Source organism: Motacilla alba, chromosome 3 (genome assembly GCF_015832195.1).
Source record: "Motacilla alba alba isolate MOTALB_02 chromosome 3, Motacilla_alba_V1.0_pri, whole genome shotgun sequence".
In the NCBI taxonomy this organism is placed as follows: Eukaryota; Metazoa; Chordata; class Aves; order Passeriformes; family Motacillidae; genus Motacilla; species Motacilla alba.
In genome coordinates, this window is record NC_052018.1 from 44976469 (window position 1) to 44999521 (window position 23053).

General features: G+C 40.9%; 2 protein-coding genes across 2 annotated transcripts in view; one reads left to right on the forward strand and one right to left on the reverse strand.

Annotated features, from left to right (window-relative positions):
• Positions 1 to 5569, forward strand: part of NR2E1 (nuclear receptor subfamily 2 group E member 1) — a 21150-nt gene extending 15581 nt beyond the window's left edge. The window contains exon 9 of the mRNA XM_038132762.1: positions 942 to 5569. Within this exon, the coding sequence (XP_037988690.1) occupies positions 942 to 1104 (163 nt within the window). The 3' untranslated portion in view covers positions 1105 to 5569. The remainder of the gene's footprint in view (positions 1 to 941) is intronic.
• Positions 5333 to 23018, reverse strand: SNX3 (sorting nexin 3). The gene is made up of 4 exons (XM_038132763.1): positions 22727 to 23018; positions 9991 to 10086; positions 9490 to 9614; positions 5333 to 6035 (listed from the first exon to the last, which is right to left on the reverse strand). The coding sequence occupies exons 1-4, from the start codon at positions 22886 to 22888 to the stop codon at positions 5930 to 5932; spliced, it is 489 nt and encodes a 162-aa protein (XP_037988691.1). The 5' UTR covers positions 22889 to 23018; the 3' UTR covers positions 5333 to 5929.
• Positions 23019 to 23053: the final 35 nt, after the last annotated feature.

Genomic DNA, 23053 nt, shown 5'->3' on the forward strand with positions numbered 1-23053 from the left:
CCTGCACTGGGGATGGAAGTAAAAAGGCAAATTCCATCCAGTTATGGCTGCTTCAGAGCAAAAAGAGTAACTACTGCATAGCAATCTCTTCCTCTTCTTAAGGAAGGCCTTTTCCATGAAGATTGTTCCCTGGAGACCTTAACTGAGACAGGGCCTGTTGGAGAGAGAAGCCAGGGAGGAATATACAGCCACATCTTCCCTTCCCAAGGGAACAACTTTTCCACAGCATTTCTGTGTTGCTGGAAGTACTTAGATACTGTGCTACCCATAGTATGTTGTAAACAATATCCTTTTACAAGGGAAAAGTGCAGTCCACAGACAGGACTCTCACTCAGACTCCACCGTGAGAGGGCTTTCAGCCTGTGTGTTTCATCCTCGGGCTTGAATTTACCCTCCCGCCAATGTCACTGCAGTATCAGCCCTTTGATCCCAGTGGAGTCGCTCTCAAGAGGATGCAAGGGAGGGCAGTCTGGAGAAGGGGCAGTTACTACAAGTCAAGCTCTTCCCTGTACTGCATTGAGAACATTGCTGTATGAGGGACACATCAGAGCAGGTCCAGTTTTTGTATTCCTTCTGCTCCAGGGGAATGAACAAAGGAGCTAAACAAAACTCAGAGACCTTGTCCTATGTTCTGCTGACTGCCACAGAGAGTTTTCCTTGGAGTCAGCCTTCTTGCTCACACAAGTACAAAACACAGGGTTTTGGCACAGTGTCCTGGGGTGACAATAGTATCCCACTAGATTCTGAGTCATTCTAGACCATGCAGACTGCACTCAGGTGGAGGTTATGGGGTTTCCTCCCAAATTTGTCTCAAACTGGGACACATAGGTAGCATCATCTGTGCAATTTAGTAAATATTGGTCTTTTTCTATAAAATAAAGTCCTTCCTTTGAAAAAATAATTTAAAACTTCAACGAAATTATTTTTCTCTTTATCTCCAGGTATCCCACACAACCCTGTCGTTTTGGAAAACTTCTATTGCTTTTACCAGCTTTACGTTCAATTAGTCCATCTACAATAGAAGAAGTGTTTTTCAAAAAGACCATTGGGAATGTACCAATTACAAGACTGCTTTCAGATATGTATAAATCCAGTGACATATAAATTACCTTAAAATAAACAATCAGGATGGACAGTTTGAGAAGAACTTTTATCTATGGAGAATAAGCCTCAACTAACAAAATCTACAGGAAGCATAAGCCTGGGAATGTTTAGTCCTTAAACTCATTGACAAAAAATACCCCAGTAGATATGATTCTGCTGCTCTGAACAGAGTGATTTAGATCATGGAGAGAATGCTTTGTTCTACAGAAAAAGTGAAAGTGGTTGGAATTTGGCTGCTATTCCTGTTACTACAGGATGGAGGCAATTCAGATGCCAGTCATAGTTAACAAAGACTCTGCTATTCTCTCATTCAACTGGCAGATCTGAGACAAAATGTGAAAGAAGGTACTTTAGCTTGTTCAGTATTTGGAACCGGGTGACCAAACTTGGCTTCTGTTGTAACACAAGATGTGGTGGCCTTCAGAATTGTTTTAAAAGTAGCCTATGTTGGGAAAATATTTTTAATATGATAGGCAACATTTGAGACCAAGTTACCAAAACATTGCTTCTGCTATAATGCATCATGAAGTGGCCTTCAGAACTGATTAAAAGGTAGCTTATGACGGCAGCTCCATTCTTCCTACAAAATGAACTGGTGATCTTTGATGCAGATGTCACCACAATTTGTTCGGTTAACATCTCAAAGACAGAAGAGCTTTATACATTTCCTCCCCGACCTTCCCTCCTTCTTCTTCCACACACAGACATACATTGACACACACACACAGACACACACATACACACCTGAAAAGAGACAACACAAGAAAGGAAGACTAAAACAGCAAAACCAAATACAATGGAGATGACCGCTTCAGTGATCTGCTGGCTGTCCCGTTGGCACAGTGCTGAAACCAAAGGCAACGGTGGCCAAACTCTTTGTCAATGAGATGTGCAGAGAAATGAAATGACTATAAAAAAATCAGTGGAAGGAATTTTATTTCCAAGAAATAAAGGTTGTTGACTGATACAATGCTAACAATTTCCAAAAGTCTCCAATGCCTTTTTAGAAAACTCCAGGTTCTAATTTTGAAGCCTTGTTCGCCTATACCCTCTCACACACAAAAACGTTATAAGCTGCTTATTTGATGTACGAATAATGTAGAAAAAAAAACATTTAAAGATAGCTGCTGTACTTTTCAAAATTTGATTTGTTATTAGGAACTAGCACTGAGAAAGATCAGCACTTGAACTATCATAGAATGAGTAAAACTTTTCCTGTACAAAGTGGATTAACCGATTTGTGAAGTTAAAAAGTTGTACTCATTGTATTTACAAAGAATAAAAATATATTGAATTTAAATTAATTTCCACTATTCTTTCAACCGTTGTCCTTAATCAGCTTCTTTCACTGTCCCCTACTTACCAGGGAATAGAAGTATTCTTTGCTAAAATGGATTGCCCTAGATCCTGTGGAGTTTCCATCATCAGAGGTTTTTAAAAAACAGATTAGACAAACATTAAAGGAGTAGCTTAGGTGATCCTGCCTTGTGAGATCCTACACACAGCTATTTTCTGTAATCCAAATCAATACCAACTGCAAGGTGTCTTTCTCAGGAAGGTGACAGGTAGCTTTTTCTAGGATATAACACTAAGTGCATCAGAGGTCTACCCCAGTATGTGCCTTCCGTTGCATGTCATTACAACTTTTAGTACCTGTGAACTGTGCAGCTAACAAAAGGTGATGAGTACAAAAGCACTGCTTCAATTAAAAAGACTGAGGTTTTATTAAGGTGTCTAACTGCATAATCACACCAAAGAAAGAGGGAAACACCTCCTAACCAACACAACAACTTGGCAATAGTAGGAGGGAAATGCATTGTTCATATGGCAATGAGTAACTGAAGAACCATGCATGCTAAAATGACAGGTAGAAATACCCTGTGTGCATTGATGGCTCACTGGTTTGCAGTGTCAAGGAATACAGGTCACAAGTGAAATCCTAGCTCTGCTGACTTCCAAGCTCAAAAATCTCACATGTTTCAGAGGTCAAAGTTTTAACCCCAGCTCTCTTCCATTTGCAGTCTGCTGTGTCTCACATTCTATCTTTTCCAAGACAGACAGACCATAAATACACAAGATGAGTCACAGGCTGTGGAACCTCAAAGTATCTTCTACCCCAACAAGCTTGGAGCACTTAAAAATGCACTTACCACAGGGCAGAGCACATTCTTAGAAAGAAACCAACAAACTGTTTATAATCCATTCTTCTAGTACCTGTAATAATCTTCAACTATTTTCTGATCTCTACACTAAAAAGATCCTGATAGGGCAGAAAAATCAATTGCGGTTCTCCAGCTCTGTGACAATCAGTCTATGAGCTAGAGAAGTAAAGCCCAGTGCTGCACAGAATCCATCACAGAACATTCATTTCAGTCAGATTCATGCTGCTGTCCCAGAGCAGCAATAAGCATGAACTACACCCACCCTGCTAGGCAATCAGGCAATCACACCCTGCAGTTTGCTGTAGTCCCTACATGGCCCAGGCTAGAGGACAAAACAGAGTGTACTGGCAAAGCAGGCAAGGCAACGGGACCACACCCCTATCTCATCCTCTTAGCTGAAAGATCTGGCCCAGCTGCAGAGCAGACTCACAAGCTGGGACAATGCACAGATCCCTATGGTTTAGGCACAGCTAATCACAGACCGTGTCTTGCTCCCACTGCTGCACATTGCACTGAAGCACAACCAGTTACACTACACTGGAATTAGGGTCTCTAGCTAGCCTTGCAGGACTTAAGGCTAGGTGAGATCCCAGAGTGCTAGGCAAATTCGTCAGTCTAAGAGACTAATGCTCCAAAATCCTCACTTTGGAAACAGGAATACTTTGACATATCAAGCATGCAGTTTTTCTGTCCTCAACCTAAATATTTTCATTTTTTTCATGGCAAATGATAGAGATTGTGTCATCATCTTTCAGGTCTAAGATGTGGCATTTACTTTGATTTCTGAAAGAAGCTTCTCTCAGAAAATAACATTTGAGAAAGAAAAATTACTTACTCTGTACCTAAACCTACATAATGAAACTTCAATATATTTAATCCTTCTTTCCCCCTTTTCAAGAATAACTCAACTTTTAGGGGTGATTCAACAAGGAGATGGAAATTTGGAAATTATTTACATTATCAAAAACATCTTGAAAAGTGACAGCCCTGGGCTGCAAATGGACTGTCGGTTTTGGTCCTTGGTTTCATGAATAGAACAGTTAGAGAGAATCAGCATAGTCTCAGTTAAGTATGAGGTTTCCACCTAAATTTTAATTATGTAGAGCAATTATTCAAACATCTATCTATCTATTCAGTGCAGCTAATCACTAGTACTATGTGTAATCCAGCCAGCCACCACTGCCTTGTCAGTTCAGTCTTTTACATTCAGATTTCCATAAATGAGGTTAATGGTCTTAGTTAAAAGAAGCTACTAATTTTGCCAGAAAGTTTGTAGGATGCTCTTTACAGAGATAAGTGTCATAAGAAGGAAAAAAAGCAGCAGAGCTGAGTCTTTGCCAACACATAGCTACTAAATAGCACGAAACACTAGAGCAGATTGCTACCAGAATATTCTGGAATCTGCTGTCCAGAGCAACTGGATAGGCAACTTCCATGTCACATTTGGAAGACTATGGAAGCTTCTCTAGCTCACTTCCTTCCTGTATAAAAGACAACTTCAGCAGTGCTGCCTGTGACTGCAGTTCAGCCATCCAGCACCTGCATTGCACCAGCGGTCAACCAGCACAATGCTACAGCTCACCCCTCCTGCAGTGTTCAGGGAAGCGGTCTACGATCACATCTTACAGCAGACTTGTACGACTTTACGTTCCTAATTCTCTTTGTAGAGCAGAGCTATTTTAATTTAGGAATAATGGCATAATGTAAGTTATGTAAACATTCCTTTCTCTATAAGATGGCATAGTTTTCACTACCCAGTTGAAGCTGGATTGATGCTTCTCATGCCAGGTAGAAAGGGTACTCTTTTCCCAAAGTTATTAAAGTCAGATCTGTTGATTGCCTCTCATGAGAGGTAATCCAGCTTTGGTTCCACAACACAGGAACAGCCTTTTATACCTTTATGTGTTCTTTAACACTTCCAGAGTGAGTGCCAGCATTTAAGGGTATTCAGTGCTGGCTGTTAGTGATAGTTGTGGAAGAGCATCACAGTGAGGCTGTAACACCAATTCACTTAGCATAGTCAAGCCCCTCCCCCTCAGAAAGCATGAGACACTCCACACTCAAGGTCAAGAGTGACAAAACATTTGAAGTGCATTTTCACTTTTATTTCAAAACTTTAGACAAGTTACTTTAGTATATAAATTCAATTTTTTCCTCTTACAGAATATAAAGATAATTCCCTCATTACTTCAGTATAAAGTGTTTTACAAGCTTGAAGACAATTGCATAAGTGTTTCTCATACAGGATATCAGAAATAAAGCAGTCTTTCTACAGACATTCAGACAGGTGACTACCTCAGAAACAGCATAGCAGTTTAGTCAAATACAAGTGAACACGTGACACTACAGTTGTGAAAGTTCAAGTAAGGCCAAGTCAGTAAACATTGTTAAGTCATTGCAAATAATAGTGGAAAGGTTTGTGAGACATTGCAAGGGGGGGGTGGATGGTTTCATAGTATAACACTCTTAAATCAAGGATTCAGAGGGATTTAGCTAGAAGACAAGTGAGTTCTTAAATGCTATAAAGCATATGCAAAGACCAAGCAGTGTACTGGTGTTAGTGGAGACTTCGTGCCTGTTCATCCTCAGCATGCTAAGACAAACTACAACCTCTTAAAACCAAGCATAAGAACCACTAATATTTGAGAAGATGCTTTTAAAATTCAAGTATGTCTTATTTTGGATGGTGTGTAGTTTTTATCTATTACTTCATCTTGTAAGAACATGTGAAGACAACGCTCATTCTGTGCCAGTGGGTGGCCTGCAACCCTGGAGAGAAAAAAGAAAAGCATTAGTGTGACCCAATTGAGCCTACTTGCAGCTATCCTACAGATCAAGGTTTTGTACCAATAACATATTGTTCTGCACTTGGGCACAGATGCCACTTTCACTTCACTGTTGGCAACTAGAATGCTGTCTAGCAGCAAGATTTATCATGCTTCCCCATACGAAGTTAGTCCATAGGAACCCTGAGCTACCTCTGATCCCCTGGAAGCATGTTACATCATCTGTCACCTGCAATTGATGGGACTATCCAAGTAAGTGCTCATTCTAGCAATAGGAAATCTAGAGCTAAGAAAGGCAAGAGGATTTTTTTTAAAAAAGGTCTTAACACCTTTGCCATGGGACAGCCTTTTAAAGACCGCTTATCCCCTCTGTTTTCAGTGTCACTGAGCAGCAGCTCGTTGCAGCAGAGCTGAAGCCTGGCTCCAGCAGGGGGTGCGAAGGCTTTCCAATGGTTCGGGCACTGCTCCAGAGACTGGACCCTAACCAATGTCCTGGCCTGTATGGGCAGCACTGCACACAGCCAGGGGCTACTGGCCCTTCTGCTCATTGCACATGTGGTAGCTTGCAAACACAGGAGACAGAGCTTGACTGTTCTAGGGGACACCAGCATCTCCACCGTAGATTTCATTTAAGCTGAAAAACCATCATTTTAATAGTAAAGGAGCTGAAATTGAATTAGGAGACACTCACAAACTTGGAAGAAAATCACAAGGTACTGCACTTGAACCCTTAAAATACCATTTTTACCATGCAGGTAAAAATCCAAAAGAATCAGATAGCTGAAAGTTCATCATTTATGGACATGAATACCTAATGCAGTTTGGTTTGAACAAAACTACATCCAGTTGGTCAATCAAGACAGACTTCTTTCTTAGGAGAGAAAAGTCCCCTACCGTCCCAAGGGCAGCTTCTGTAAGCCTTGTGGCCTCCACATCTGTCAGAACATTTCTACCCATCTGGCTGAACACATGCAAAACATACTCAGCTCCAGTGGCTCAACACCACTTCAAGCACTTCTGTGCATCTTCTCCAAATTTATCTATTAGTGTTTATTTCACCACAGAACATACTCACTTGTCACTACTCACTTGTCATTGAGGGTGACCTATAATGAGGAAGCTGAGCTCTCCTAGTCAGTATTGATGGATTATTTCAAGAGCAGTTATAAAAACGTATCCATCTTGCCAGGTTCTAAAAAAAGGCCAGCAGTCTCAAGCACTAGGTCACAAGGGTGACAGTCTAGAGTAACTAGTTTGAGTTTCTTACCCCATCAGAATGAAGTTACTGATGTTGAACTTCAAGGAAAATATATATAGGAGAGGATGAGGCAGCAGCAATTCTTTCTTCCTTTCAGGAAGGCTTGAAAATTGGTGGCTGAATTGCAAGACTAGATTCTATCTCTGATTCAGCTCTTGGTTTCAGAATACCTCACTCTGCATTGGCTTTCCCTCAATATTTTTCACCAAGGTGACCCTTACACATAGCTGCTACTTCAAGAATTTTCATGTGTTTCAAAGTCAGGTTGAGGCAGACAAGAGTGTTGAGGCATAACCACCCTTGTGAATGTCACTGTATGGTGGTGGTGGTGGTGCCAGCCAACCGGCCAAGAGAACTGACTCAAGCTGCACTGTTGTGATTCAGATTTTACATCTAGAGGGACAAAGCTTCTCAACAACATCCATCTCACACTCCTGAATATTAAGAACTAGCATTGGTGCACCAAGATTTTTTTTGTTCCAGTGGTATCAGTTATCTGAGGGACTCTTTAATTCCAGAAGCAAAGACCAACTTTGATTATGCAATAATGTGAATGTACTATGCAGAGGACCTTCAGGTATAAGTTCACTAGTGCCCAGAGTACTTGGCAGAAGCCTTAAAGCTTCAGCATGGTTCAAAACTTTAGTAATATTTACCTAATGAGTTAGTCATGCCATTAGAATACACTGATGTGATAAATTGCTATGATTTGTGCCTGGAAAGCTTTATTCCAGATGCACTCAACACTGCCATGATATCAGTATCTACATTAATCTCTGTTTATGTTTCAAAAGAGGAAAAAATAACCAAGAAGCTTTACACTTCCACAAAATCAATTCATTACTTGCAGCAGGATTGAAAAATGGATACTGATAAACTGGCCATTCCATTTCTGTCAGCTATACAGAGTTTTTCAGAGAGACAGGGTAAAATACTGTTTCACATCAGCTGCTTCAGAACACCAATAGTCCTCTCCCATGCATATTGCTAGACTCAGCATACAGAACTTTCAGTAAGTGCGCTTTTTCTCCATTTAAGATAGAGTTCCAAGTCTGCATGGATAAAGGTTGTACTTTGCAGTCATGACTGACTTGATTTTACAGCAAACCCAAACATATTCCATCTTACTACTGGATACCTTGGAAGTTCATGCCACTTGTCTTTGAACAGCAAAAAGAGCAGTCCAAAGCATTTTACCAGCTCAGAACCATTCTAAAATGAATTAAGAAGCAACTATGTGAAGAAAAATTTCATGGATTTCATATGGACACGCTTACTTGTACAGGACAGACAGTTCTAGTGAACTAGTTACTTGCACCTCCAAGAACCATGCCTGAACTAACAGTAACTAACAGTAAGAGAGGTACATTTTTGTAAGTTCTGGTGTAACTCACAGGCATCCTCTGTTCCTGTTAAACAGCATCACTATTTGAACAAGATTAGAATGCCAGGGGAACGGACAGGCTTGAACTCCCTGAGGGAGCAGTCCCAAATCCAGTTGGTCTGAACAGCATTAACCAGAAGAGCTGGTTAATTGACAACACTCCTTACCCACTGTTTGGATCTACACTGTTAAAGAGACTAAACCAGCTACTCAGGTCAGTGAACAGACAGTGGTTAGCAGTGTCAGATAGTGGAAAAAGAATCATAAGACTTTGTTACTATAATTTCTGCTCACCCTTTAAAAGGCAGGGACAAAATCCACGGTGACTATTTCAAACTATGTGTGCATACCTTGAGTAGTGTTTTTACTTCAGAATCTTCAGAAAGATTCTCAAGATGATTAGAGAAAATATGCATCATCACACAAACTGATACTACCTCACAACTTCAATCAAAGTAAACTGCTGTAAGTCCACTGTAAGCTCTACTGTTCACCCAGTTGGAAGATATCTATCCAGAAATTATAAAGTAGAATTATTTTGAACACTATAATTTTAGAAGCAATTTGCATAAATTAACAACACTGACAGTCATTTCAACTGTTCAGGTAAGCACTAAGATACCCAAACTAAACATGGGATTAAGTAACATTAGTACATCCTACTGCAAGATTATGTGAAAGTTAATATTCTGAACCTAGTGCAGTTACCATCCTTAGGAGGATTAGCAGCTTCAATTCAGTTTTTCCAGGGCTGAGCTCCAGGTTTGTCTTGAAATAACTAGATCCAACACTTACTTGTTTATGAATTGTTCAAGAGCCTGCTTCCTTTCCTCTATGAAGGAATCATCAAATATACCATCATCTCCTCGGAAGGGGAGCTGGCGGAGAAGAGCTTTTCCTGGTAGAGGTGGTACCACAACCTGAAAGAATTACAGAAGTGTCCTTAAGTGCAGCCTGTAAGCAAGTTCATCCACCTCTTTCTCCTAGAAGACCCAACTCACCGGTAACATTCCTAGTGAAGTAATAAAACATGAGCAGAGAAGAACAGTATTTGCCCACACAGGTAAGCTGAAATCAAGTAGTTTATCTCTGAATTAACTCACAATTACTAAAACAAAAAGCCTCTGGCAGCACTGAGGCTTGATAAAAAGACTGACACACTGGTTTATTTCTTGATATTTTTGACTACAGCATCTGCTTTATATGATACATGCTTTACAACACAATGAAAACATTTCAGCATCATGACTCTTTGTATGTCTATGAAGACTTGTATTTCCTTTTCACTTTACTCACCTTGCTTTCTCTTTCTAGTTCATTCCTTAGCCATTCAAAGTCACTATATCTTCTTCTGACTGTAGATTCTTTCAGTTTGAAGATAGGTAGATTTGTCTGAAAACAAGAACACAAGCTATTGATTAGACAAAAGTTTTGATAAGCAGAAGCAAGAACCAAGCTGTTAAGTTACACAGTAGCTCCATTTAAGCAACAACAGCTGTACTGAGAAACATTCAAGATACAGAAATAGAGATAAGGCTCTAAGTTAGATGAGCAAGCTATGCCACAAACTGCATAGCTATGAGCCTCATTTATATGGTATTCCAATTACTGGTATTCTGTCATCATATCACCAAGCAGAATATCTGATCTTCTGGCCACTTGAGATGTTTCTAAGGTTGCAGCAGCATCTGCTATTCTTACTGTCTCAGGAGATGGATTCCCAATATATACAAAATTGGAGGTGGGAAAGGGGAAGAAATTCTTATTCCAGACAAGTTTCTCTTACTGCATTAAAGGGAATGTTTCAGCATAGGACATTAACCAAACTTCCTGTGCTTTTCTACTCCCTGATACAACATGGCCTCCAGAATCTTCAAAAGCAAAACCTGTAAGTCTTACAGTGAATCTGTTCAGGACTGATGAAGATTTGATAGCACAAGCTGCCAAGTTTGAGTAGCTACAGAGAAGCCAACAAGGCTCAGATGCATTACAACATTCAGTGCTGAGGAGATCAGACTGTTTGACTACAGAGTTAAACCAAGCAGAGGATGACTAGGGAGAGCTTTGCTGAGCAAGGCTAGGAGGCAGCACCCACACCTAACAACCTTGAAAGGGACATCACATGGGAGTAAGGTTATAATTCTGCACAAGACCATGCTAAATACACAGGCACCCTGCTACAAGTCCTTATGCTAATTTGTGTGAGAGCCTGCATTACTTCTGTTCATTCTTGTGGTGCAGTGTTATCCCACTTTTGCAATCCAACTCACACATTATTTTAAAAGCAGACACTAAGAGAAGCCACTCCTAATGACGTCCTGGCTAGAACACTACAGAATTGTTTCTAGGAGTTATGACCTCCTAAAAGTAAGAGCATCAGCCTGTAATTACCATACACAACCAGAAGTCACAGAATAATGCCTACTGTTGTCAGACTGCAAATTCACTAACAGTCTTTGTATACTTTAAAAGAAGCCTCTTGAGGAGCACTCTAGGAAGCTGATGTTCACTTGGGACTACATTTACCTCCAGCTTTCCTGATGACAGATGCACATAAGTCATTCTCAGCTACTGCCTTTTACTTTTTGATGTTTTGGTTTTTATCTTGTAGGCCACCTAACTCAGGATCTGGTCACAGTTTGAGTAGATACCCCTGTGCAGTATCATTTGTAGCATGTTATGCTTCAGCTACCACTAGGGAATACTTTTGGCTGCTCAAAACAGGTTTAGTTGCAGATATATTTTCCTGCACTAGGCAGGTCCATGACTGTGAGTCATAGTATTGCTGCCAGCCAGTACTGGCTGCCACACAATAGTACTTGATAAGTTAGTTGTGTACTTTTACATAATGCAAGTTAGTTCATAATTTACATTTGATAAAGTTTGGAACAATGTTTTGTTATGGTATCTTATTGCTAAATGTTTAAAAGCATTCAAGCTCTCTTTCCCAGGTAAAATATTGTTGACTGTGCTTGGGACTGATAATAAAATTGCATTTAAGACTGATGTCAGACATCAGGCTTTATAAATAAACACTCTTGTCTTGATGGTAAGAATACTCAAGAGTGAATACAGCTAGGTTCCCCAGAATGCATGAAAGAGATTCCCAGAAGTTAAGTACTGGATTATTCTCCTCTGATTTCAGCTACTGTTTTTTTAACCAAGTTCACCATTACATAGTACAACATCGCCTCTTTGTTAGTTTCTCAGGTAGAAAGTCCTTTAAAATATTTAACATATAGGTTCTCACCTGCAGAAAACATTCATTTCTCCTTTCAAGTTACTAAAAAAGGGATTAGAACTGGATGGAAGCAGCTAAAAAATGTAAGTTCTCAGGTCTTCAGGAACTCTTTTCATGCTTCTAGGCATGAAGTCTATAAAGTTAATCTCTAAACAACATATCAGGCTTACAAGTACAATGTGGGGGTAGAAGTGTCAGTTGAGCTCACTTTACCTTCTACATTCCCTTTTCAACTTTTGACATGCTAGCACAGCTAGCAAGTTGGAGAAAAGGACAGAGTTCTTTGCTTTCCTTGTGAGTTGAAAAATCATCTCAAATTTTGATCATAAGTACCATAAATATTCAGATTGAAAAGTATGCCAAAACTCATTGACCAAATTAAGTGTCTTGCAAGTCACAACTTAACAACTATACTGTAAAACAAAGTACATGTTTGCTGTCCTTTGGTCTGGATATGAACTAGAGCTATCCACCGAAATCAATTTCTAAACCTCAAGTTTCTTTAAATCCAGAAACTGCAGCAATTCTCCTTCTTCTAGAAGAAAGTACTGAAAGAACAGTATTCCTAAGGTAAACAGCTGCTAGGAAGAATCTATTTAAACATGCAATTTGAGAGTTCTGTTTTATACTGCTTAACCTATTCACATCTTAGGTCCCTATTTTTAATTCATGCTATATTCACATCTGAAGTTACTGTATGGGCCTTTATCACTAAGGATTATTGCCCTGTTTGAGCAGACCACCCTTTGCTTCAGTAGGGTGGGCTGCTGCACGCCCTACCACCTCCATCTCCCATGGATCAACAGTTTTCACTAAGCTAGCCAGACACCTCCTGAAGCATGGGCTTTCACTGGACAAGAATTTGGTAGGAGACGATCCCAAAGAGCCAACAGAAACTTTCATTTTCTATTAAATTGTCATTTCAAGACCATGCAGGCTATCAAAAATGTTATTCTCTGCTTGACATTTTAAGTCAAGTTATCCTTGTTCAGTCATTAAGGCGCCACCAGTTATTCTGAGCGCTTCCTGTGCTTTGGTTGTCTGCTAGAACAGAGACAAGAGTAAGGCACAAAACTTGAAGTCAGGGTAGTTTCATTTTTATGAGCATTTCTGCCCATGCTTATTCAGCATTATAATGTCAACTTTCTGGCCTGCTGAGCTGGTAAGTCTACTATCACAAAACTCATGACAGCATGAAACATTGAAACATGGAACAGCCCCTGGAGCACAGCTCATTCCTGTAATGATTTCAGCACAATTTCTGCAAAAATTCTTTCTTCACCTGTGTAATAATTACACCATTTACTAGAAAAAAAAATTTTAAAAATTCAACAGCTTCTTAGTCCAAAATCATGCTGCTTAGCAGTTTGAATGCAAGCCCTCAACCTGAAAGGATTATGCATCACCCAAGATGATAGACAACTGTAAAACACTAGTCAGAACTGCAGATAAAGCATTGTTGCAGAAGGACAAACAAACCAGTTCTGCGGAAGTCACATACAGCCCAAAATCCAAAGAAAGTCAAGACAGATTTTGTGTAGCACTGTCTCTTTATTAGACTGTATGTAGACACCATCAGGCTTTCTCTGACAACTGTCAAACAGCCCAGCCTGTACTCTGCTGGGCCAGTTAATGGCCAGCCAGTACACCAAAATAAATATTGTCAAAATTGGTGCCAAGTTACATTACATAATTAAACAAGAGGTGACAAACTCAGATCCTTAAGTCACTCCCGCATTTCTCCACTCAGATGCCAAACAGAATTTCTACAGTCATTTGGCTAGTGCTCGACAAACTAGAAATGGGAAGCAGAGGTTCCTTACTAACAGACTTCAGGGCAAAATCTAGGTTCCCAGTAAGCATGTTTCTTCAGCTTCATTTATGTCACCATAACATATTCAACTTTGAACCTGACTCTAAATTCAGGAGATTCCCAGTTCACCTCAGAAGCAAACGACAATCCGAAGATAGTGGCTTAGATAACCAGGTAACAGTCTTCCAGCTCTTAATACAGTCACTCCCCAAGCTATGCCCAGTTAGAAAGTGAAAAATTGCTTCTGTATGCAAGTGAAGAGAATTTAACAAGCAGAATGAAAGTAGCCTGAGTATTAGTCATTACTGTCCATTCAGCTTCAGATACAGTCATCAATGCAGCCATTCTGGTAAACAAATTACCTTAAATGCAGGAGGAAAACTACACTAATTTATTTGTTTATAATTAGTTTAAATTAATAAAATAATTTTAAGTATTTTTAAATCTTAGTTTTTAGACAAGCTTATCCACTGAGTGGAAAAAGTCTTGCAAATAGTCAGACTTGCTCCTAAAAATTTGTTTCCAGACATAAATCAAATGCAAACAGCATTTGGTTTCCTTCAAAGACCATGCTGACACTCCACAAGATTGTGTGACACAGCAACCCAGTCCACCCCCACAATAGCAAACTCCCCAGATGTTGTTGCTCTGCACAGTTTGAAGTAAATTTGGCTAATTTCTTCATGTGCCACCACAACACTCAGCAGCAGCACTGCATTGCTCATGTCTCCCACTCCCAACAGACTGAGAATAAAGCTGTACTGTTGCCACAGCACCTACTTTGATGTCATCTTTTCAAGTAGGTTATGGTAGCCTTGAGAGAACTCTATTTCCATTAAAATAGAGTGAAAGAAAGCACACAGCTCACTTTTGATAAAAGTTTGTGGCTTTGACTCTCAGAAGCTAAATTCAAGCATCTTGACTGTCTCATGCAAGCTGTAATCTCTTGTCAAGAGCCTACACCCTTTGACTACATTTACAGTCAAAGGGAGCTCTGAGGTACCACAATAAATAGCATTCAGGGTGGATAAAAAAAAGCATTATGATTTTCTTAACATAAGAGTCTGCTGTCCTTTAGTACAAGAAACTGGCTCCCGCAGTCTGCTGTTATTGCAGAAACCTTGCCAGTGGTTTGTTTCCTTCCCGACTCGACATAAGCAGCCACCTCTCAATTTCCTACAATTATAAAAAGCAAGAAAGAAGGAAAACATACTTCAAACTTCAGTTTCTAGAAGTTTAGATTTTTGGTGGGAATATTACTGAAGGAAGCTCTTTCTGACTGCAAAATGCCAGACTAGAGACTGTTATTTTTTTAAGTTTCAGTCCTTTTCATTAAAACAGTTCTATCTCCTCTTTTCTCCATTTGGTGTCCAGATCTACTAAAGGTATGTCATATTAAAAAAAAAAAAAAAAGTTAAGAGAACACTGAAAAATCTGACCATGCAAGTTTTAAACAATGCTGACTTAAACTATACCAAGAACTTTTGAGCTTCCCACTCTGCAGTACGGGAGCTATGGAGCCAGGAGGTTTTCTACCTTGAAGACTACGAAAGTGAAATCCTAATAGCAACATAATGACAGAGACTATCATAACCTTTGCCAAATCTAGTGCTTCGAGTCCAGAGTTGCTCTCTGAAAAATGAGCATAGGGATGCCCGTATTTTTTGCCAAAAACCATCTATCATCACCTGAACAAGTTCAACACCACCATAAACAGCTGAATTATGGTATGCCAACAAAAAACTGGAGCCTGCTTTGAGGACACATTTGGACAAAGACTTTTACAACACCCAGATAGAACTAGTAACTAGATTGGGGTTAGCAAGTCAAAGCCTCCTGTGAAATACCAAATATTCATTTGAAAGAGAAGGGATTGCAACTTTTACATAATTCAAGGTGCAACAGCCTGACCTACTGATTTGACCTACTGTAATGTTCTTACTCATTCCTCATTAGGAATGACTGAAAAGGGATCACATTAAGTTGATCCTTTAGCATCATTACTGACATTTATCAGCTATAGTCAAATGAGGATAAAAAATTTCAGTAAATTGCTGAAGTTGCTAATTTTTTATCAAAAACTAAACCTTTAATACGCTTTGTGAGCTGGAGACTGTCTAGCATGCCTATACTTCAAACACACAAGAAAAAAAGCAGTAAGTTAACTAGCTTAAAAGCGAGTCTACTAAGTAGCAAAAAATTCTCTTCATATTTACAGTTTTACTGGAACAGTAACACAACACTCTTAAGTAGCCTCTAAAAGCCATAGAAAGGCTTCCAACTCATATTCATTATCTGCAGCCTATCTGAACACGTAGAGGGTGCTACAGCTTAGGCCTATAGAAATAATCTCTAATGCTTTATTTCCAGGTTTCGAGGTGGCTCTAAACCACTTAATATATAACTTCATTTTCTCCTGGATTTTAGAGTAAAGCTACTATACACTAGCTTCTAGCTTATAGTTATACTTTCAAATAGGCTTTGTGGCCAACACAAACTATACTGTCATATGGGAGAATCTTCTGGGGTATAACACAGATATTGAATTGGATTCTAAAGAAATAACCATAGAAAGAACAATTCATGAACCTGTATTCGGTTGGTAAAACACTTGTTTTTATATCTTGACTAGAAGGTTAGGGCTTCTCCATCCTTTTTATGTTAGAAGTTAGAGCAACAATAGCAACTTCAGACCCTTTACTCAGTGTTACAGCTCCACAGAGTATTTGGATTATGCACTTGTTAAAAGAGCTTCCAGTAGTGCAACTCGCATTGCTTTACCAAGTGAAAAAACTTTAAATAAAACACTTCCCTTACTGTTAGAGGACATAAACCTCTGCTGCATCATTTATTTCCCCAGAAGAAAAGCAGCAGAGACCAGACTGCTCTAAAGTTCAAGCTGACACTCTTTCAGCAAGCCATCTAAAAATAAACATGTATCAAAACTCCCTGGTATCACATGCCTACCTGGACTACAGCCATCTGTCCTATAAAGATTAGTCATTGTTCCATTTGATTTGGTCTGTTCTGCACTGTACTAGAGTGCAATCCTAAAACATGACAATCAAGGCCTGCACTGTATGCACTAAAATAAAAGGAGTGCAAGTCACCAGTTAAACTAATATATTAATAAGAAGAAGTATTCAGAAACTTGGTTATTACACTTACACAGTAACAGATATCAATGCCAAACTAGTTCAGTACCTTTGGACCAGCCTCTTGAACCTAGTTTAATTACAAACCTCTACAGAAAAAAAACCAAAAAACCAGCTGCTCAAGAGTAAATCCCCTTTACTTGCTTTGGAAGTTTCTCTCATCCAAGCCATTCCACTTCTCTGTCTCCCTAATCAGTGTCCTTGGAAATTCTTAGCCTTCCAGTTATCTTCTCCTGAATTACTGCTTGAAGAAACAGTTAATGTTTGTGAGAATGCAGTACCCAGGCTGTAGAACAGAAAAATGGTCACCTGAATAACTGCATTTTTATTCTTTGTAGAGGAGTCTGAGAATACCTAACTGGTAGCAGTGTCTAGAATGGGTTTTAAAAGCACAATTTACTATAGTTAGAGCAGACTTGCAGTGTTACGCAAGATTTGTCGTAGTAGAGAAACAGAGAATTACTGCTGATTATGCATCCGTAAACACATCCCCACTGAGTCAGTCTTTAGTCATGACTCCACCACAAGCTTCAACTACTAAACTGTACAATGCTGAAGTCAACTACAGGAATGGCTGATTTGATTCTTTTTGTGGTGGGGGAAGAATTTGCAGCTTCAAACCCTGCCAAACATGAAGGGCAGGACATTTGGAGCTGTTCAAGGACAAAACATTTCAAAAAACACATTCAAAAACACCACTTAGCAAAGCATGGTACAAGTGCTTTCTGAGCAAGTTTGACTTTCAGTTCATTTTCTGTCTTACTCTGACTTGATCACAGCAGTCAGACTTCAATCAGTTAATCACAAGTTAGACCACTATAAACATGCTGAAACGTAAATATTGTATGCAAACTAAGTCTTGAAAAAATTGGTTAAGGGGAGAACCAGGATTTTCAAAAGCAACGCAAGTTCAGCAGCACTCAGATAAACTTCCCCAATCCCTTGAAACCAATACTATTCTTAATACTGCAGGCACTTCCCAGCCTGCGTATTCATTTCCTTCCCCACACAGCTGAGCACCTCTGCAGGTCTGCAGAACATACAGGAAACCTGACTGGTGCCCTAAAGAGCACTGGAATCATCCAGCTATTGCATTTCCACCATTTCCAATAGTAGAAATGCATCCACTATTGCATTTCACAATGGAAGCACAGCCAAGACATTCCCTTACTATGCCATAAGACAAGCAACCGCATTATGGAATATCAAAAAGCTAAAGTATACCTTAGGGCCAAATTTAGTAATACTGATTAGAGGCAAGAGGCCTTTGAACATTAAAGAACAGAGCTAAGATGACAAAAGCTTTTAGTTTGGCTTTGGTTTGACAAAAAAGAGTAACTATTTGGACTAATAGCTCCAGTAACAGGTATTTTATTATACTTCTAACTGTCAGTTGGAATATCAATGACTTCTCTGCAAGTTCTCACTAACCATGAACAGATGATTTAACCCTTCAGTCTGGGGGACAAACCAAACCAAAATGGGCAGCACAGAAGTAATTTCTACAGAAACAAAACCAGATGAAATAGTGTTAACAGTTTATTTCCAGATCACTGAATACTCTGAGTTTGAAGGGATCCACAAAAACCATAAAGTCCAACTCTTAAGTGAACAGCCCATACAGGGATTATTTAGCCCCATGCTCTAACCAACTGAGCTATTCTCAGGGCTGCCAAAGGGATACTTCCCAAAATGCAGCAAGTTCCTGGATATCCATATGCTTTATTGGGAGTATTCTAACCAAAGTGCTTATCTCCTATGGCACTGCTTTACAATGGGTGTATGGCTGTGACGTGTGACACCAGCCACTGGATCAGTCAGCTTGTAAAGCTTAAGTCTTGTCTCCTTAAAGGATTTAACAACTGAAGCTATTGCACAGAATCTGCTTGAGCAAAGACCTTCCTTTTGACCCACTTATCAAGAAAACTACATCTCAACTACAGTAGAGGACAAAGGTTACCTGGAACTGGACTGAGGACTAAATACATGCTGTAGGATGCTAATATGATAATTGCAATTTGTTCTGTTTGCTTCCTGGAATGCTGAGAGAGAACTGGCTTTTAGTCCATAAATAGTAAAGGTATTCCCATGCCCTCATTCAAGAGTGTTGACTTGAACAAGCCCACCGTGAAAAGGTTTAATAATAAGAAGAGAAGACTTTTGAGAAACAGCATGCAGGGGTATTTACACTGAGAACTTGACTTGGTTCACATTTTTCCTCCAGAGGGAAAGTCAATTAAGTAGTTTACTGTATTCCTTTAGCAGGCAGTCTAATTGATTATGTTAGTTTTAAATGCTGCACAATCACTATATTGCGATCATCCAGATACCTTCAGATGAGATAAGTACTTTATCAAGTTTTATTTCGCTAGATGAAGCACTTAGAGCTTTATACCCTGCTGCATTATTCCTGTCTAGCTCACCCTAAGCCTTCACACACAAAGGACACCTCAGAATGGTACAAATGCTCTGTTTGATGCTGCTGATGGAAAGCAAATTCTCAAGTACGCTGTCAAAAACACGACCCACGCAAATTTGCTATTTTAGCACACCAGGATGGCATTTTCTATCACTTATTTCCGAACAAGATGTTTGACTTTCATTGCTAGGCTGCTCTGTAGTGGCACGTTGCCACACTGTGTGCCTTATAGTGGTTGCTACAGTGGAAAGCTTTCTGTCATCACCTTGTCCAGCTTGCCAAGAACAGACTGTTATTTAATGCACAGACTCAGGCTCAGAAAGTCAATACTTTGGCCAAATGTCCATCTGTGAAGTAAGCTGCCCGGCTAGAAGTGCTGCATAGGGTCTACCTGCAGCACTCCTCTCTAGGCTCCTTAAATGCCTGTCAAAGCACCAGCACACAGCCACCCTGCACAGAGGCACTGTGAGAAACCTTCCTAAGTTCCAAACCACTACTGCCTCACTTATGCAGTAGCGTACTGCTGAGCAGTCTACCCAAATCTTTAGAGTTCCCCATCAGGCTTTCTGCCTTCCACCAGAACTTGATGAGTACAGCATTACAAGAACTAAAGCATGAAGTTGTTCCACTTCCCGCTTCCCAGTCAACAGATATGCTTCAACTGCAGTACCAGTAGAAAGCTTGCCAATAAAAGCCTTGGGGAAACTCTGGAGTATTTCACACACATATGTTTTGCAAGATACTTTTTATCAGATATCACTTCAAGAGTCAGCTAGCAAGTTCAGTCTTTCCAAAAAACCCCAAAAGTGAAGCTTTGAGATTCAGACAAAGATAGAATTACAGAGTCTGTAAACACCATGACAATGGTACAAATGTAATTGTCTCAACACAAACTTAAATTTCAGCGTCCTCTCTGACAATGTTTCTGGCTTAGAATGCTCTCCAGCTGTAACATGAGGCTGCAGTCCTTTAGCTTTCACCAGAATTTGGCAGCAGTTAAGCCACCCATTTCTGCACACTTAATGTTTTACTGCTGGTGTTACTTGAAGACACAGCTCTTCAGATATGATACAGGTAACTCACACCATCTTCTCAGGTTTGCTCTGCTGCTGCTACCAGCACTGTTGAGGAAACTGCATATCAACTGCTACTTTCCTACTTTCTGTGACCACAGGCACTTGTCAAACCACAGAGGCCACTGGTGACTACCATCAGCCACACTCCAATGAGCAGCTTATGTTACTAGGCCTATCTTTCACAAATACAATACCACAGCAATCCGTGTTTGAATTCTTCCTCTGTGCTGAAATTTGTGTATTAGCAACATGGTCCATTTTCTGCTGAGAAGCAGTTAATTGATTCTAGTTTAGACAGTGAACGTAATTCCGCATGATTTATATTACCTGCTCTGTAGCCTTCCAGCACACAGAGACATAAAACTCAAATTTGCAGTTCATACTAGCTATGGACTATGTGTATGGCAGTGAACAACTGGAAAGGGAACGATCAAAGAGACAGTCCTGTATACCAGCATGTACAGCTGTGAGCAAGGAAGGTGGAGGAGGCAATGTTTACATAGTGGTCAGTCTGGGAGGAAGAATAGAGGAAGGTCACAGTACTATCACAGTGTACATTTGTTCAAATCATTCTTGGGCTTCATTACAACAGGAATCCAGAATTTTCTACCCCAAACACCAGGTGGGCTAAAACTAACCTGTCTCAAGTTTTTCTGCTTCCCTTTCTGATGAAGAACTTCAGCTGAGTATTTTAAAAAATGGTTATTTTTTTAATCACACAAAGTTTGACATAATTCCCAAGGCCATATCATGGCCAAGTCCCTTTTGGATCATCTTCCCTGGATCCAACCATTCCAAATGCTCAGTCTCACGGAAAGAAATGTCATCAGGAACTTAAGGTGGAGAAACTTTCCAGCAAGATAGAATTACATCTTTCTTCTCAGTGGATTGCTAGGGTTCTCATAAGGGCAGTGCAATGCAACACAAATCTGCAAGTTCTAGTTTGACTTCACACTGAGGCCAAACATAGGCTACAAGCAGGTTAGTTTATTCTCCCTGCCCCACAGACACACCTCGAAACACAGAAATAGCTACTGAACACGACAAATTATAAGCATCAGAAATAAAGAAGTATCCTCCCTAGTAACTTTACATTTCAGGTGATTTTTCTTTTTCAAGTAAGGTTACACCAAGCTGGGGACTTAGACCTTTAAAACCAGAAAATTCACACAAGGTTAAGTCTTGTCTGGTGAATTTTAGTGACCAAGGCAGCAGCCCTCAGCTGTATCCTTCTCTGCTGTGAAGAACACATATTGCAGAGAATGTCTGCAGGGAATCAATGAAGCTTCACCTTTTATTGCTGACTGACAGTAACAACCGACCAGGTTCAATCATATATAACACAGCAAAATTATAATGGAGCTCAGTTATAACAGAGCAAAGCTATATAAGGTAGCAGACTCAACCACAAACTAGAAAAAAACCCCATCTGTAAGTATCCAGCTTTCTCAATCCAGCTTATTTCTGGCAATGTGGACCGAAAGGGTTCCCTGCCTCAAGGCCCTACCAGACACAGGCAAGGACTGTGCTGTAGACACTGCATTTTTTGACCATTCCTCTGGGCCCTGTTTATGCAACTAGAAATGCTGGGGAACACAGTAATGACTTCACATAGCTTTTCTGAAGCTTAGACTACCAGCCTTTGGGGCAAGTCACTGAACACAGCCCTTCCAGCTAGGAAGGATTCTAGTGTTTCTAGGAAGAAGCATTTGACAGCAGCACATCGTGAGGAACAGCCCTATTTATTAGGCACTACAATTTTATCTCAGGTACAAAAAACCAGGAAGCCCTCCTCCACACACACACACCTTACCACTTCAGCTGGCTCTGATCTAAGCACGTGTGCCCACTAGACTTATTTACACCTTCTCTATGTACTTTTTGAGGCCGCTGGAATCCTGAACTTGACCTCTTTCTCAGGGCAGATCTACCCATATTACTCCATCTCAGAGAGTGGAGAGTTTGCTCGCCTCTATTTACCTGGAGACAGACAAGAAACTGCTCACAGTACAGCGACATTTCAGTCTGAGGACAAGCTGTAGCTGTACACAGCAGAGCCGAAAGAGCACTTGTCCTTCGGTTATCTGAAACGAGCTGCACCGCCTTAGCTCCCAGGAGCCCGTCACAGAGTTATCAACACCACGCCGAGGATGGAGAGTCCACTGCGGCTCTGCCACCGCCCCCAGCGCCCCGCACCGCAGGAGCCGTGACACGGGTGCTGAAGGACACGGCGGCGGGAGCCCGTCACCGCCACCCCGGCCAGCCCCGGGCGAGACGAGAGCCCGACACCGCCAACGCGGCTCCCGGGCCGGGCCGGCGCTGCCTCACCTTGACGCGGATCTCGTAGGTGGTGAAGCGGCCGCGGCCCACCCCCACCGTCTGCGGGTTGCCCACGTCGATCTCCAGGAAGTTGCTGGGCGGCCCGTAGGCGTCGTTGAGGTTCTGCGGCTTGCTGATCAGCCGCCGGGTGTCTGCGATCGTCTCGGCCATGGCGGAGCGGGCGCCTTCTCCCCTGAGCCAGCGACCGAGCCCCGAGCGCCGCTGCCGCTGCCGCCGCCACCCGCGCCGCCCGACCGCCCGCCCTGCGCCCAGCTGACTGACCGGCAACGCGCACCCGCACCCGGCGTCCGCAAGGCACGCTGGGTGGTGTAGTTC

Bases quoted from the DNA above. Each gene is read 5' to 3' on its own strand.
- SNX3 (XM_038132763.1), bottom strand. From the start codon at position 22,888: ATGGCCGAGACGATCGCAGACACCCGGCGGCTGATCAGCAAGCCGCAG. The intron at 10,087-22,726 runs GTGAGGCAGCGC...TCTTGTTTTCAG, and splicing joins CCTACGAGATCCGCGTCAAG to ACAAATCTACCTATCTTCAA. The intron at 9,615-9,990 runs GTGAGTAAAGTG...TAATTCTTTCAG, and splicing joins AACTAGAAAGAGAAAGCAAG to GTTGTGGTACCACCTCTACC.